A 16,789-nucleotide genomic window follows, 5' to 3' on the forward strand; every position below is an offset into this window, starting at 1 on the left:
CCGAGATAACTATTTACCAGTACGAAAACATTTAGAAAAAAATAATATAAATAAGACTGACGTTATTGACACCAATTTAATATTTAGTAATTAAATTATCGTTAGTAAGAATATTTTATGGGCGTGTTTTTATCTCGTTTTATAATACGTATATTTTTTACTAGTCAACCAATATTTCAAAAATAATAAAATAAAAACAAAATCTAAAATTGACACACACACACAAACATCACGCCTGTATTCCCAAATGAGGTAGGAAGAGCACACAAAACGTTACCGCTAATTTAAATTATTTAATTATTTTAATCTAAAATTAACATTCGGCTAAAATCGATACTTACAATATAAGTACATAAATTTAATGTTTAATTCCGATGACGTAGCGTTCATCGAGTCAATGATTTCGTCAATGCCAAGGCTAAATCACTATCTGTATAGCTTTTACTTAGTATTATTGCGATACAGTAATGGTTTGGGTGTAATTTAGCCCATGAATGGGCTAGATTCCAAAAAATATATGAGCCCGTCAGTTACATTAAAAAAAATATGGGACACGTATTCTCCAATTGCTAGTTAAAGTTCCGTGTGACGTCACACCTACGTACACTTTTTACTAAGTGACGTCACGGGTTCCCACTCCCTACGAGTAACTTTGTTTTCAACGTTTAAAAAAAACTCACTAATACTGCGGGGCTACTACGAAATTCGAAAATCGAAGTTCGTGGCGTTCCGTCCCTCTGATGCTTATACTGTTTAATACGAGAGTAAGAGGGACGGTACGATACGAACTTCGATTTTCGAATTTCGGAGTAAGCCTTCTGGTACGTACGATATAGTTGCCTTAACTATCTGAATCCGGTAAGGTTGGTCTTGCTCACGTCTCCCGAATAGAAAGAAAGAAAGAAGACATTTATTCAGTAATACGGAAGACACACAAATAAAATTTACACAATTACACACAAATAAACCAAAAAAAAACATGAAAAGTCACATAAAAAAATTAACATAATAGACAATTTTGTGTCCCCGCAAAAGCGAAACGGTCGCTGACTCAGCATTATGCTGAGGCGTTAAACGCCAGCCGATTTTCCGCCAGAACCGTATGTGACTCACGGAAAGATGCACACGTCCACGACCACTAACAAAAAGTAAAAAGCAGGGATAAATAAATTGTTTAAAAACAACAACCCGGAATACCAATGTGGATGGTACGCCAAAGTGCTGGTTTAGGGAAGGGATTTTTGGAGCGTCAATAAGTAATCCTGCAACTTGCTTATTATAAACAAAAGTCGAAATCGCATACCTAATTAAACTGCAACGTTGAAAATATGTCAAAGAAATGTTACTGTACTGTGTCATGTTTCTCGGAATCCCAATACCTCTCAACTTGAGAGGAAGACTGTGCCCAGCAATGGGATGGGATCGGATTTATATATGGGCTTAAAGTGACGACGACATAGATTATTTTAAAATGTATTAAGAAAATTATTAAGTATTTGATAGTCGTATACGCCATATGCCTCATCCGTGCAGTCGCAGTGTTGACTTTGATTAACGCGTTTTAAATTGTAATTGTTTTCACCACTTTCTTGCTATCACATGATGTAAGATAATGGCAGAAAGAGATGGTGGTGTGTGATCGCGAGCGCTCGCACGTTAGATACGACATCAACCCAAAGCCTAGTTTAGACTTGCAAGAAAAATCGTGCAAGTTGCATTGCATTACATTGCGGCGCTCGATTGACCACTACGAACTAGTTGGCTTTACGGCCTCGCAATGTAATGCAACTTGCACGATTTTTCTTGCAAGTCTAAACTCCGCTTAACGCACGCGCAACAGGAATCACGACCGTTTTCACCAATTCTTTCTATCACACGGTATAAAGATTTTCAATATACCTAATTGTCTTGATAATTTTTATCCGCTTTAGCTTTAGTAGTAGTATTATTTTGTTTTGTGTTTATCATGTGATTGTTTTCATGATATTAAATTTGTAACACATTGGATATAAGTAAACTGAAATGCTGTAACTTTTTATTGGTTTGAAAATAAACTAGCAGTTGCCCGCGACTCCGTCCGCGTAGTGTTCGTTTATCGCTATCCCGCGGGAACTATGCAATTTTCCGGGATAAAAACTAACCTATGTCCTTTTCCGGGACTCGAAACTATCTGTATACCGAATTTCATCTAAATCGGTTCAGCGGCTTAGACGTGATTGAGTAACAAACATCCAAACATCTTGACAAACTTTCACATTTATAATATTAGTAGATAAATAGTGACCACATAAATGTCAACAAATATTAGACCTTGCTAAAATGTATATGGTAGAGGTACATAATCTATTTATGTCGTTCAAAATATTATTCGTTATTAAATTAATCCCTCATAGGTAAACAATATAAACTATGATTCATTTAGTGGTGCGTATCTATCGCGAGGCCTGGAAAGGGGTTAAGGTAGAGAAAAATGGTACTGTCAGCAAAAACCTTGTGTTAGTTTGTTCACAATAATTATTTATTAAACGTTAATTGATCGGAGTGAGCCGAGGTTTCCTTTAAAAGAAATGGAGGCGTTCGCAGTAAGCCAGGTACATTGTTCCGTCAAGGTTAGACTTGAGTTGCGCCAGTGCCGCAGACTAGTCGCGAGCGGTGGTTTCATTCCATTCCGAGCCTTGCTTGTTATGCTACGAAATATCGGACTTTGTATCGTACCGTGTAGTCCCACTGACGCTTATAGCGTTTATTAAGGAAATTAGTGTTTATCCACGCGCACACACACACGACACACACACATACACATACACGAGCACACGCGGGCATACACACACACACACACTCAATTTGATTTAAGTCTAAATTAAAATGGTGTATTATTTTGATGAACTGAAAGAATGTCCTTGCTCACCCGCGACCTTACGATAGCTAAGCTTATGCAAAATATGCGTGTTCATGCAGTTCCTCCACCTCCACACTGTAAGAACACACACAAATCACACAAACCCATCTATCACCACCACCACACTACACTGACGCGTTTCGAACTCAACCAGAGCTCATCTTCAGAGTGACACAACCGTACACCATGCTACCGGTTGTTAGTTGTTTACTCTTAGTGAGCAAGGAAATTCTTTTAGTTCATTGATATGGACCTCCGCAAAGTAACGCCTTATTCAATAAATTAATAAAGTATTATTTTGAGTTGATGCAGTGTTGGTCTGGGAGTGCGATAATAGTAGGATTAAGAGGAAATGTATGACAGTATTTTTCTTATGACGCCTGTTTCCAAAGAACCCTCTAGAATTTAATAACCTTACTAACATAGAAAAATTGAAAAGTGCCGACATTGTCATTTCAAAGAATATTAAATTCATTAAAAAAACCGCATCGAAATCGGTCCATTCGTTTTAGAGCTACGATGCGTGCGACAGACAGATCGATATTGGCGTCAACCTTATAACACTCCTCTTTTTGCGTCTTAAGGCTAAAAAAAACAGATTAAACACCATTTAACCTAACCTGTTTATTGTAACGCCGTTCATAAATTATCTTAAGATAATAATGGATTACTGGGATGCTTTTTATTTTATGGCAGCAAAACTAATGCAATCACTGGTAAGGTAATGGTTACGACGTTGTGACACGCGAGAAAGCGCCATCTATTGGCAAATCGACCGAACTAGATTGTTTGGTTTCAACATAACTTGTGATATCCGTAGAATACGTATTTTTATGTTGTTATTAAGATTTTGGCTAATAACTGCTACTTTTTGCTATTGTTATTGATATCCACGACATCTGTGGGAATTTGCAGTAACCAATGCTGTTGCGAACTTGATTCAGTTACAACGCCATCTATTGGTCCTTATCCTGATCGTGATTCTTACAAAAAATTGTGTGTCAGGATAGATTTGGATGAAAGGTAGCTGGACATCTGGAATAGCACATAGGCTACTTTTCAATCTGATATTCCGATGGGTTCGGGATAGAATCTCGAAATCTCGTCCGCTGGGTATAGTCATGAAATTCAACGCCAATAAAGACCACATTGTAATATCAGGGAATTCCCACGGGAATTTCTGTACTACCTATCTCTCTGTCGCTCGTGACTGGCCTGGTGTCATAATCATCCAATTTTCCATACAAATGCTAGGTACTAATTTTCGACGACCGGATGGCCAAGTGGTTAGAGAACCTGACTACGAAGCTTTAGGTCCCGGGTTCGATTCCCGGCCGGGGTAGATATTTGTATGAATAATACGTATGTTTGTTATCAGGTCTTGGATGTTTAATATGTATTCAAGTATGTATTTATCTATATAAGTATGTTTATCCGTTGCCTAGTATCCATATAGTACAAGCTTTGCTTAGTTCGGGACTAGGTCAATCGGTGTCAAGTGTCCCATGATATATTATTTATATTTATATTTATTTATTTAAATTTCAAACGTAGTTTACGATGCAATACAGTTAATTGGGTAGATTCATTGGTAAACAAAATCTATATATTAATATTGTTTCTTTTGTCAATCAAACAATAACCTAAACAACGCAAAGTTGGAAAACTTTTTCACTTCCAAGTTTAATATCTCAAAAACGGCTGAACCGATTTTGATAAAACACGTCGAAGAACAATCGCTAGAAAATCTGCTTTCAAATAAAATAAAACGCATTCAAATCGATCTACCCGATTAACCTGTCCTCTCCCAGAGGCACAAATTTGTGCCCAAATTCCTATGATCCTGTTATCCTGGGAGATGATAGATTAAGAGCTACGGTGTCACAGACAGACCGACAGACACACATAGCGGCCAAACTTATAACACTTAATCACAGAATAAATAATAGTACTTATTGAGAAAAATTAACCGCATCGTAGTTCGAGAGTGGGGGCAGGAAGTGGGAGCCGGTGACGTCACGCCGTGCTAGAAAGTGTCGCACGGAACGTCACGCTGTCTGTCTGTGGCACCGTAGTTCTTGAACGGATGGACCGATTTGAATGCGGTTTTTTTATTTTAAAGCAGGTTTTCTAGCGATGGTTCTTAGACATGTTACATCGAAATCGGTGTTGCTGTTTTTGAGATATTGAACTTTGAAGTGACAAAGTCAGGGGTTTTCCAACTTTTTATTGGTTAGGTTATATCGTATGGTAGTAGCTACTATTTGCAATTTATATGCAACGAGTTCTTGATGTAGCTGTGTGTGTAATCATTCACTTCAACTCTCGTGGCACTACCTATACCGTACCTTAGCGTTGCGTTTCAAAAGCGTATCTCAATTGTCAGCTAATGACGTCACGTCATTCCTTCGAATCTAATGATTCATATCGTGTTATTCGAGGCCGATATTATATGTACGCTGTCCTTATTCTGGAGCCATGTTATTTTACCATGGTATCATATACGCTTCGATACAGTTTTACACTTGGGAGGGTAAAGCTGGCTTGTTGGTGATAGGTACTTAGTAATACCGGTGATAGGAGGTTATCATCTTACTCTTACACAGTAACTAAAGTCACCGACATAGCTGGAAAAATATGCAACTCGAAAGTGGCAATGGGCGGGCCACATCGCTCGAGGACAGAGTTGGGGGCGAAAAGTCTTCGAGTCGCGCCCACGAACCGGAAGACGAAGCTTTGGTAGGCCTCCCACAAGGCCAACCGGTGGATGCAAGTGGCGAGTTGTCGTTGATTGTGGCGTTCTAAGGGGGAGGGCTGTGTTCAGCACTGGACGTCTTCCGGCTGATGATGATGATGAATATTATTATCTTATAATGTTTTAAATTTTCTTGATTTTCACTCGTAGTCAAATTTACCACAAACGGGACTTATCACGCTAAAACACACGGGTAATCGACGTTTTAACCACGTTTCAGTGACCGTGGTCAAGAGTAGACAGAAGTGAGGTAGGGTGTCAAGTCTGCCTAGCAGCGCGAGTGCTTCGAACTACCCGCACTTGATCACAAAAAGTACCGGCACTCGTATCGTGAACTACCCGCACTTGGTCATTTTTATGTCACCCTATTGTTTGTGGTATTTTTAACCCCCGACGAAAAAAAGAGGGGTGTCAGGTCTTAACTGAGCATTAAGTCAAACCACTAGGCTTACAGGACAATAAATGATTTGATTAATCGAACTTTTCAAAAAAGTTTTACCACATAATTTCTGCGATAAAAGTGCGTCTAGAATACTTACTTGGTCACGATTGGTCTCTCATTACGCTTACTCGGTGTTTTGACTGCTGATGTTTATTAGAACAATGCTTAATGTCCGTGCGTTAGGCATGCAAGCTGTAGCTATTGTAAAAACTATTTACTCGACAAATCAGGCGTCAGTTTTAAAAGTGACATCTATTACACTTATTTTTATTATGTACTAACTAAAAGTAAATAGGGGGTCACATGAGATATGAGATGAGTAAAACGAGAATAGCTACAGTCAAGTTCATAAACTTGTGAGAAAAAATTGGATCAAAAATATATCTGAACACGCTTCTAGTTCTGCGCCGTTAACAATAGAGTCGTGTTTAGATGTTTTTGATCAAAGTTTTGCTCATAAGTTTATGAACTCGACTTTACTAATAATTATATTTTTTTTTAAATAGAAGTACGTAAGTAGCTACGTACGTCACACGGAATTTTAACCAGATATATTGTCCATTGTTTGTTTGTTTAATTTACAATAGAAAAAATAAAAATAGAAATAATAGAAATAGATTTTTTTTAAGTTACTGATGAGCTCATTATGCTAAGTATGTATATGCTATAAGTATTACAAGTAAATTTTAAAAGCATATTAAAAAAACATATAAGTAAATCAAATTGATGAAAAGTCCGAATTGCATTAACACGCGTCACGTCTAATTTATCGTCTTAAAGCATGATTTATTATATAATCTCGTATCTTATCTGTTCGCCTACTTCTGATGAAGATTTATTACTTATGACAGTTATGTCAACCACCGAGCCAGTAAATACTTACAACAATGTTTGATATTGTCATATCGTCTATATGATACTGCAATGCTGCGTAACCAACATTGGCTAATACCGCGTATCTGACTAGAGAATTTTTTGCAGGAGAGCGTTTAAATTAATAGTAGATTGTACAACAAGAGCATAAGATGAGTCATTTCACCCGAGACGTTCATATAGCCACCCGATCCGGTACGGCGAGGGTGGATTGACACGTCGAAGGAGAAATGGGTTTAATGCTAGTTTTACACTTTGTACCCTTAGTGTAAGTTTTCGGTTACAAAATACGTCTCGATCGCGTTCGCGTTAAATAAAATACAATAATTAAAACATAGATCATACTCCTCAAACTGAACAACAGCGTACTAGTTCAGCGACTTGAAAATAATTAGTTTTTTTTAATTTTTATTAAACTTTTAAGTTTATTCGAAGAAGCAATGTAAAGAAAAATGCTTGATGTTTGTAGCGTGACAGGCGACGTCAGTTATGTTCTAGGATGGCGTACATTGATAGCAGTATTTAATTTGTATAAAAAAAGGTAAATTCGCGCTGTCATCGTTCATCCACCATTACCTCTCATATTTCGTTTTCTAGAATTTTTTTACCGTACACGGCAAAACTACTAGACATGGCAAAATTGTCCTCGATGGACAGAGCCATATTTTTTTGAAACAACAAAAAGGAAAATTCAAAGACTCCCTTATTTTTAAAAGTCGCTGATCTAATGTTGTTCAGTTTGACGAGGACGTTCTAGGTTTTAATTTTTTGCTCGTATAACAGGCCACACCCGGTATACTCGTAATATATACGTCTCCTGGTTCTTTGTTTTTGCAACTTTAAGAATCGATTCTTGAGATCAGATAGAAAATGTAGATCATACTATGTTGTAGGCATTCATATTATCAGGTTTTCTAGTAGGTTATATATTTTTAGTGACCTATAAAGAATTATTTTGCTCATAGGGCACCCTTCCCCTTATGATAGCTACGTCCATGCAGCAAATGTTTGTTCTTGCAGCTTCTCCACTTCTACCCTGTAAGAACACTCAATCCCAACTATCACCACCACCACACTACGCTGACGCGTTTCGAACTCAACCAGAGTTCATCATCAGAGCTACACAACTGTATGTGCGGTTCAATAAATCATAGTTTTATTGTTTGACATGCCGAGCTATGGAAGGTTTTTTAAATATATTAATATCTTCAGATATTACACATTACATATTAGATATTATACATTTTCAATTGTCAATTAGAGAAATTCGATCTGACATGTACTGTGAACGACACGACGACCACAGAAAGTCTATACCAAATTTTTCTAGAACTTAAAGCGATGGAATGGAAACACTTCATTCGCGCGTCCCTTCCGTATTTTTCAACTGATGGTGATGATTTTTACCTCTTTTTTTATTTTATTTTCCAGTTTGATCACGTTAGTAAAGAAAAAAAGAATGTGTTCCTCTGTTGACATAGGTTTTTATATAACTCGTCCTAATTATCCTCATCGTTTTGTTTTCATCGAAATAATACTTTTATGGGTTTACCCTATGACTAAGGATGAAAAATATAATCCATATTTAGTTCTAGTCTCGCATTTATTTAGTTAAGTAGCTTTTGCCCGCGGCTTCGCCCTCGTGGAATTCGGTTATCGCGCACTATTTCCTCGGGAACTGTGCATTTTTCCGGGATAAAAAGTAGCCTATGTCACTCTCTGACCCATAAATTATCTCTATGCCAAAAATCACCGACGCTCCGTTTCGACGTGAAAGACGAACAAACATACAAACACACACACTTTCGCATTTATAATATTAGTATACTAAGTACAAAGTCTACTTGTATAGGTAATAAATGAAGTAAATAAAATTAACAATGTAAGTAGTTTAAAATTAAATCCTCCCAATGTTTTTAAATTGCCAATGACGGTTTTTTCACAAGGGCACTTTTAAAAAACCGGCCAAGTGCGAGTCGGGCTCACCCATCGCGGGTTCCGCAGTGTACTAATCTATGAGTATCAGGAGTAGGAGTATAATTTATAGTATACTCGTAGTAAGGCACTGTGTGGCTGTGGCGAGTTAAAAGTGACGCAGCGTAACATGTCAACGTAGTCATGCTCGGCATAACGCTACGCGATCGAGTCCGGAACGAGCTTATTAGAAAACGCACGAGAGTGGTCGATGTGGGACATAGCATAGAGTCGCGAAGCTGAAATGGGCTTGGGCCGGCCACGTGTGCCGACGACACGACGAGCGGTGGAGCAAGCGCGTTTTGGAGTCGAGACCCCGGCTACTCAAAAGAATTGTGGGCAGACCGCCTGCTCGATGGTCCGATGACATTGTGGAGACAGCAGGACCGGTCTGGAAGAGGGAGACAGATTGTCGATCTGGATGGAGAAAGGTTGGAGAGGCGTATGCCCATCGGTGGGCGAAAACGCGCTGAAGAAGAAGAGAAGGCACTGTCACCAGCACCAATATCTGTCACAACAAAAAGTCCACAAATATCTGATACGATACGACTCTATTTCTAGGGCCCCGGTAGAACGTGTTAGATATTTTTGCATGCTCAGCTGCGGCAGATCAGATCAGATATTAATGCAGCTCTGACACTACCCATCCATGTTCAAAATTCATTTAGGTACAGTCGAGTTCATGAACTTGTGAGCAAAAATTTGATCAAAAATATCTGAACACGGTTCGACGCCATTAACAATAGAGTCGTGTTTAGATATTTTTGATCAAATTTTTGCTCACAATTTTATGGATTCTACTGTACCTACTTGTATTTACAATAAAATACAGTACAATGTGTCTTTTTTTATTTACGTTGCACAGTAACTATTTAGTAATCTGTGGTTACACGTCCGTCTTTGGGTAACCGACTTACCGGTATTTAACGTAATTCTCCAAAATGACTAGAATCCTACGACACCTTTTCCACGCGTCAGATTTTACCAGCTGTCCAGATAATAGGGACTAGCGAAAATGCTTGAATTTTAGAGTGACACAATAATAGTCGAAATAAACAACACATGGATTTAATAGAATGTCGTAGACGTAAAATATAAACCATTTCCGTGATATCCGACGTTTTTCTCGCAATCATATTTTAATTTTGACTAGTTTTCAACAATGCGTCATGGCGATTGGGCAATTTGGGCAAGTGTTTGCGGTTGGTTGTTGTTTGGATGTAGGTGTTCGGCTAGTAGATGATCAAGGCTCGTGTGGGACGCGTTTCGAAACTATCCCAATTAGTAACTTTTGGTTAATGGGACACTGGCGATCCGCCTTGACTTCGTATGGGTGTAATTTTGAAAAAAAAGTCTTTTTTATGTACAGTCACGAGCATTAATATCTGCCACGGAGGAGCGTGCAAAAATATCTGACACGTCCTTCCGGCCCTAGAAATAAAGTCGTATGAGATTTTATGCATGCTTGTTGCGTCAGATATTGGTGCTGGTGACTGTACGTATCTCCTATGCAGAGGTCGGAAAAGATGAGCTTTCACAATGACTACCCTGTCATTTATTGATAGTTGAGTCAGACGACCGGATGGCCAAGTCTTTAGAGAACCTGACTACGAAGCTCGAGGTCCCGGGTTCGATTCCCTGTCGGAGCAGATATTTGCATGAATAATACGAATGTTTGTTCTCGGGTCTTGGATGTTTAATATGTATTTAAGTACCTATGTAAATAAGTATTTTTATCCGTTGCCTAGTATCCATAGTACAAGCTTTGCATTAGTTTGGGACTAGGTCAATTGGTGTCAAGCGTCCCATGATATTTATTTATTTTATTTATATAGAAGCGTCAGCGACATCCACTTCGCCTAAAAAACGTACTAGATTTTTTTTTATTTACTTACACTTTATGCAGCATCTCTAATGTAAAATAAGTTGCTACAGCAAAAAAAGTGGATGTTGTTTACTTCGCTTCGATATGTAGGTACATATGACTCAGCAGGGCTACTACGAAACTCGAAACTCGAAGTTCGTGTCGTGCGGTCCCTCTGACACTTATACCTACTATTTAATACGAGAGCGAGAGGGACGGTACGATACGAACTTCGAGTTTCGTGGTAGCCCTGCGGTTGTCCCGGCCTATTGGCGTGCGCGTGCATTGAGTAGGCGGTAGAGTACGCAGCGCTAGCAGACTTGCCAGGTGTACGGTATTCTACCGAACCGTTGCGGTATTTTAGCACTGTGTTCGGTGTTCGGTATAACAAAAATACCGAAGTATGGGCGGTTCGGTATTTTTTTCTGATAATTTTTTCTCCCCAATAAACTACTCAACTTTCAGATTTTACGCAATCAACAATCGATGTTGCCGCTTCGTGCGCATTAGAAGCGTTTTTTTTTTTTTAAAAAGACATTGTGTTGGAAGCGTTTTGTTTTTTTTTGCTCACTGTTCAGTATTTATTTGAAAATGACCTGGCAACCCTGAGCGCTAGTGGTGGTAGCGCGCTGCTGGGACGCATACTACCAACTGCCTACTCTGGAATGAACCCAATATACGCCAATGATCAGCCGTAGGACATCCACTTTTGGACATATGTAGGCCTCCCCATCTCGTATGCCTCCAGTTGCTTCGGTTGGCAGCGGCCTCCATCCATCGTGAACCCGCGACTTTAACCAGTTCATCCGTCCATTTCGTTGGTGGACATTCTATACGCCACGATCCGCGTTCTCCATTCGAGAACTTTTCGGGCACAACGGCTATCTGTTCTCCGTGCTTTTATTGCCTGCCCATTGCTACTTCAATGAACTAATTGGCTTGATATATCGGTGATCCTTATTCTTCAACGTATCTCCAGTCAATCGTTAATACTTTATAAAGATTTACTATAATAAAACCTGTAAATGAACCCTGTATAAGACTCTAAACTAAACCCTTCATATGATATGGCAATCTGATTCGCATAATATGAGGTTCACTCGAAGGTTCACTGCCGTGCAAATATCGTTATATATAAAAAAACACAAATAGGAAGGTATTATAGTTGTAAGCGCCCCACACGGCCCAACAGTGGACTAAATACCCAGCTGACAACGCAATCGTTATCGTGGGCAAATAACATTCTGATAACGATATCGTACAACTACACCTGCTTACGTAACCGTTGACCGAGTGACGGCAAATGTTAGTGTGACAAGGTTTAATGGTACTGTAGGAGCATGTGCCTATAGGATTGATTCCGAATTTGGGCTAATCACACCCTTTAGGGTAAAACTGTTTCATTAGCGGTAATAAACGAGATGCCATCAAACATTGCGGGGGCAAAGGCGACGGAGAAGTTAAGCTCTTGAGGATTAAAAAGAACAGCTGTTTGTAGAAAAACTAAATTTATTTCACGGCTTCGCTCCTGATAAAATAAAGAGCTAGCTCACTTTCCCGTGGGCGCTTTGAAAAATCCCTTTTTAGTCTCTATGATTCTTAAGCCTCAGGGCAGTGGTTCCTTACCTTTTTAATATTGATACCCATGTGACCTTCTGGGAAAACTGAATTAACCCCCTCCCCCCCTTTAAAATGTAGGTAATGAATAGAAACAACGCAAGCAAATAAAAATATCTTTATAAATCACAAAAGTGCTTTGAACTTTTAAAACTTATAATTTATATTTTTTTAAACAATTAAATACGTATAAATAGAGCTTGAAAAGTACTTACCGAGCGGCGATCTATCATTTTTAATTTTTACTATTTAGCTAGGTATTTTATTAGATTAGGAAGGTCTTTATTATTAGGTTCATAAATACCCCCAGCGAATAGCTGATTTACCCCCGCGGGGGTACCCCTAGGTTCAGAACCCCTGCCTTAGGGAATATGTGTGGCAAATTTCAAGTCTCTGGCTATAGCTACAGTGGTTTAGGCTTTGCTTTGTCTATCAGTCAGTGAATCAGTTACGTTACTCTTTTATTGGACGTCTTTTGGCAGACATTTACAATAATGATGATGATCGGAAGGACCTATATCAAACAGGTGTTCAACATTTTTGAGCACGAGTGTCTAGAGAGACAGTTCAATTTATGGTCATCTATTTTTGAGAACATTAAGTTTTGCTTGCCTGATAAAAAATAGCCAACCTTGAAGACGTAACGTCAATTCTGGCGTATACATTTTTAATATAATATCGCTGCGAGGTCGAACGACGAACTAGAGTCAAGTTGAAGGCCAAACGCAGTGGGCAAAGCTATTGGCAGTCGCCGATACGTTGGGCTAGGGCATTGCTTCGGAAGATTGTTGGCGGTTTTAACCGTCGTAACCTTCGATGGTACTTATATAACACTGACGCATATGGTGACGTAGCTTCTTTATGCGGGTACTATGTGTTACATTACAAGCTATTTTACAGTTGACCTGGAATATTTAAGGTTGAGTTAAGCCCAGACCTGCAAGGAATATCGTGCTAGTTGTATTACATTGTGGGGTCGTAAAGGAAACGTGGGTCACAGGTCATTAGAGCCACCCGGCACCCGACCAGCACCGCCTCGACTTTCGGCGTCCACTCGTTGTCGACAGGTGGTCCACGGGTGGACGCCGCGTTGACAACGAGTGGACCTCGCGTGGACCACGAATTTCCTAGCAGTCACTATGGCGGCGAGCAGCGGGCTGTCACCGAGTGGTCCACTCGCCGTCCGCGCGTGGCAACCTCGCGAGCGAGGCGATCCGGTGACGCTACGGAGTTGATGTAGTGAACGCATACGTGGCGCATACCCATACAAATCCATACACCTGGGCGACCGAGCTTTTCTCGGGCTAAAACTCGATAATAAGCGTTTACCCAGTGATAACCAAGCTAGATCGATTTATCATCCCCGAAAATAAATACTTAGAAAAATAGTTATTAATGTGACCGCCCCGTACATATGCCCACCCAGTACATTAACATAGGGCAATCAAGACGTTCAGCCAACATGTTCAGAATGCCGTTACTGCTATTCCTCACACGTCTTAGCAACGAGGCGATTCTTTTGCGCCAGTATAATAATCACAGTTTTTTTTTAAAGTTGAACAATTTTTTGTAATAAAAAAATACTTGCCCAATTATGGCAGTAGGTAATCAATCACGTAACTAATAAGCTCACGGCTTTACTCGCGCTCGATTTTCGCCTCACGCGGCAACCGGACGGGCCGGAAGAGAAAATATTTGGCCGGATCGTACGCCTGAGCCTAAAACCCTGCTTGTACGGTCAAGGACTTTAATTCATGAGCCAACATGGAACCTTTTCAAAGGATAAATCATTACGATTTTTCTTGATAATTAATGCGATGTCACTGTGAAATGGTTTAAAGTCCGTGATCGTACAATCGAAGTCAAAGATATCTTTACACTTTATAAAGTTTAGCATTGTATTTCTTTTGATAATTTTATAAAAAGGACTATATATATAAAAAGTCCTTGACTATACTTCCAGAAATAAAAAATCAACAAACAACAAACAAACAATCCCATACATTTTAAGACCACTTAACCCTGGGTTAGCAGTTAACTCGAGGTTAAGTTAACCCAGCTTGTTTCCAAATTTACAGATTTTTCTTACAGATTTCCAACTCTACAGTACAGGCGAAGTGCCAGAACCATTTATTTTTTTGGAAAATTAGGATTATATTGAAATCTGTAGGAATGGGAATCTGTAGAAACGGTCTGTGCAAGCCCACCCTAATATGACAGACCCTCACTGGCTTTTACATGTTAACAATCCGTTCACAGGCAAGGAGGTGCAGAAGCGTTGGCGCTCGATCCGCGACTCTTACACGAAGGCGTACCGGGCCGGCAAGTGCGTGCCGGCCGACCAGTGCGCTCCGGGCTCGCGTCGCTACCAGCACCATAAGCAGATGGCGTTCCTGCTGAGAGCACTCAAGAACAAGTCAGTACAACAACCATAAGTTCTTGTTATTTTTTTAAAACCTTCTTAACCGACGAAAAGCGGATTTTTTGAATGTGTAATCACGCATAACTTTTTACAGAGTCGATTTTGATAATTATTTTTTATTGGAATGGATATACTTTGAAGTTGGTCCTATATAAATTTGGAAAAAAAACTCTTACCCTAAGGGAGGAAAAAATATAAAATAAAAACTTTTTAACAGAAAATTAAATCGCCAATAAAAAGGTTAAATAAAAAAGGTTTAGTATTTTGTGCTTTTCAGTTTTTTCGGCTGTTTAATTTTTTGTGCATAAATTTGACCTGTGATTGATCTATCTCACCTAATGAAAAGTGCAGATGAGGCCAAAGGGTGCATAAGGTGTACCTACAAGCTTTTTTCGCTTTCCCTCGAATTTCCCACGGGACCGGGATAAAATCGCGAAATCTCATTCGCTGGGTATAAACATAGACATAGACATAACTTTATAATTGCCACGGGAATTTTCATTTCAAGTTATCGTATCTAATGATTTACGCGAGAGAAGCCCCGGGTAAACACTAGAAGTTAATATTGCGATGTTATATTTGTGCGATCGTAACTTGATTAAAGCTTCTCCCTTTCCAGAAAGCCCAGATATTCCCAGGACAAATACGAGTCGTTCTCCGAAGTTTCAAACTCGCCCCAACACCCGCCGCCGGAGGACATACCGAAAATAAAGAACGAAATCATAGAGAAACCACTAGACCTCAAAACGAAACGCGAGCCCGAAAAACCAGTAACCCAGGACAAGTGCAACCAAGCATCCATAGACAAATGCAACCAAGTCACCATAGACAAAGAACAAAGTTCGTTAGAAATCAAAATAGACGCAAATTCCATACTCCCAGACGACCATTTCGACGATGACAAATTGTTTATGAACTCATTGTTGCCATTATTTAAAAAAATGGACGACGATACGAGGTTACTATGCCGCATTGAGGTGTTAAAAATAATAAGGCATGCGATAAAGGGGAATAAATGCTTTGAAGCGATACGAATGGCGGAGGATAGCTTTTTTACTGATAGGCTAAGCGGTATATTGGCGAAGGAAGAAGCAATGGAAGAGAGCTCAAATGTGTCTAAGTCTACTTTGTCTATGACTACGAGATCAGCTGATGGCAGCCGGCCGACTAGGAAACGAAGGGTAAATATAAATGCTGCTTCTACTGAGCCGAAAGCACCGCTTTGCGGAGCTCCTATTCCACATTGTGTCAAACACTCGCGAATTGACGCGATATGGACCAAAACAATCAAAAGTGAATCCCAAGATTTATCTAAATTTATAACTACCTGACTTTTTGGTGTGGGAAATAAGTCTTTTGAATATTTTTTATTATCATTATGGCATTTGTGGATTTTCATTTATTTATTTATTTCCAGAATCGTTCCCCCTCTCCACTGCCAATGCCGACAAAAAGGAGAGGTCCGGGTCGTCCAAGAAAGGTAAAATATTAATTTATGGTATTAATTGTTTGGCGTGTTTGTTTAAAACTTATATATTCCACTGGATAAAAATAAACAAATTGCACTCTGACAAAGCCGGGTTAGGTTGAAGGAATAATATAATTTTGCAGAGATTAAGCGAGACAAAACCGTAATTCAAATATCCTAAATATCTGTGTTTCCAGGTGCGCCCTCCCCCCTCGGACTCTGATGAAGAACAGCTCTCCAGGAAGCGGGGTCCTCGCATGAAGGTGCCGCCGCTGGACGTGCCCCGGATGTCCGAGATGGACGAGTCTTTGAGCAAGGCTACCAGCGTCGCGCAGCTGTCCACCCCGCTCTTTATGAAGGTAAGTCCAAAATCACCAGCACCCACGGGACTTATCACATACTCGTAGTCACGGATAGACTGAAGTGTAAGATGCAACTGCCTCCAGGTTGCGTTAAAATTTTCCACTCTCTGTAT

General features: G+C 39.6%; 2 protein-coding genes across 3 annotated transcripts in view; both read left to right on the forward strand.

Annotated features, from left to right (window-relative positions):
- LOC141444285 (uncharacterized) overlaps window positions 1–16,789 on the forward strand; it is a 273,640-nt gene that overhangs the window by 38,133 nt on the left and 218,718 nt on the right. The gene's annotated exons all lie outside the window — the stretch shown is intronic.
- Window positions 1–16,789, forward strand: part of LOC141444278 (uncharacterized) — a 31,628-nt gene that overhangs the window by 11,324 nt on the left and 3,515 nt on the right. For both annotated transcript variants that reach the window (XM_074109771.1, XM_074109773.1), the window contains 4 exons: window positions 14,684–14,840; window positions 15,466–16,027; window positions 16,264–16,326; window positions 16,512–16,673. In XM_074109771.1, the coding sequence (XP_073965872.1) occupies window positions 14,684–14,840; window positions 15,466–16,027; window positions 16,264–16,326; window positions 16,512–16,673 (944 nt within the window). The remainder of the gene's footprint in view (window positions 1–14,683; window positions 14,841–15,465; window positions 16,028–16,263; window positions 16,327–16,511; window positions 16,674–16,789) is intronic.

The sequence above is a fragment of the Choristoneura fumiferana genome, chromosome 29 (genome assembly GCF_025370935.1).
Source record: "Choristoneura fumiferana chromosome 29, NRCan_CFum_1, whole genome shotgun sequence".
Classification (NCBI taxonomy): domain Eukaryota; kingdom Metazoa; phylum Arthropoda; class Insecta; order Lepidoptera; family Tortricidae; genus Choristoneura; species Choristoneura fumiferana.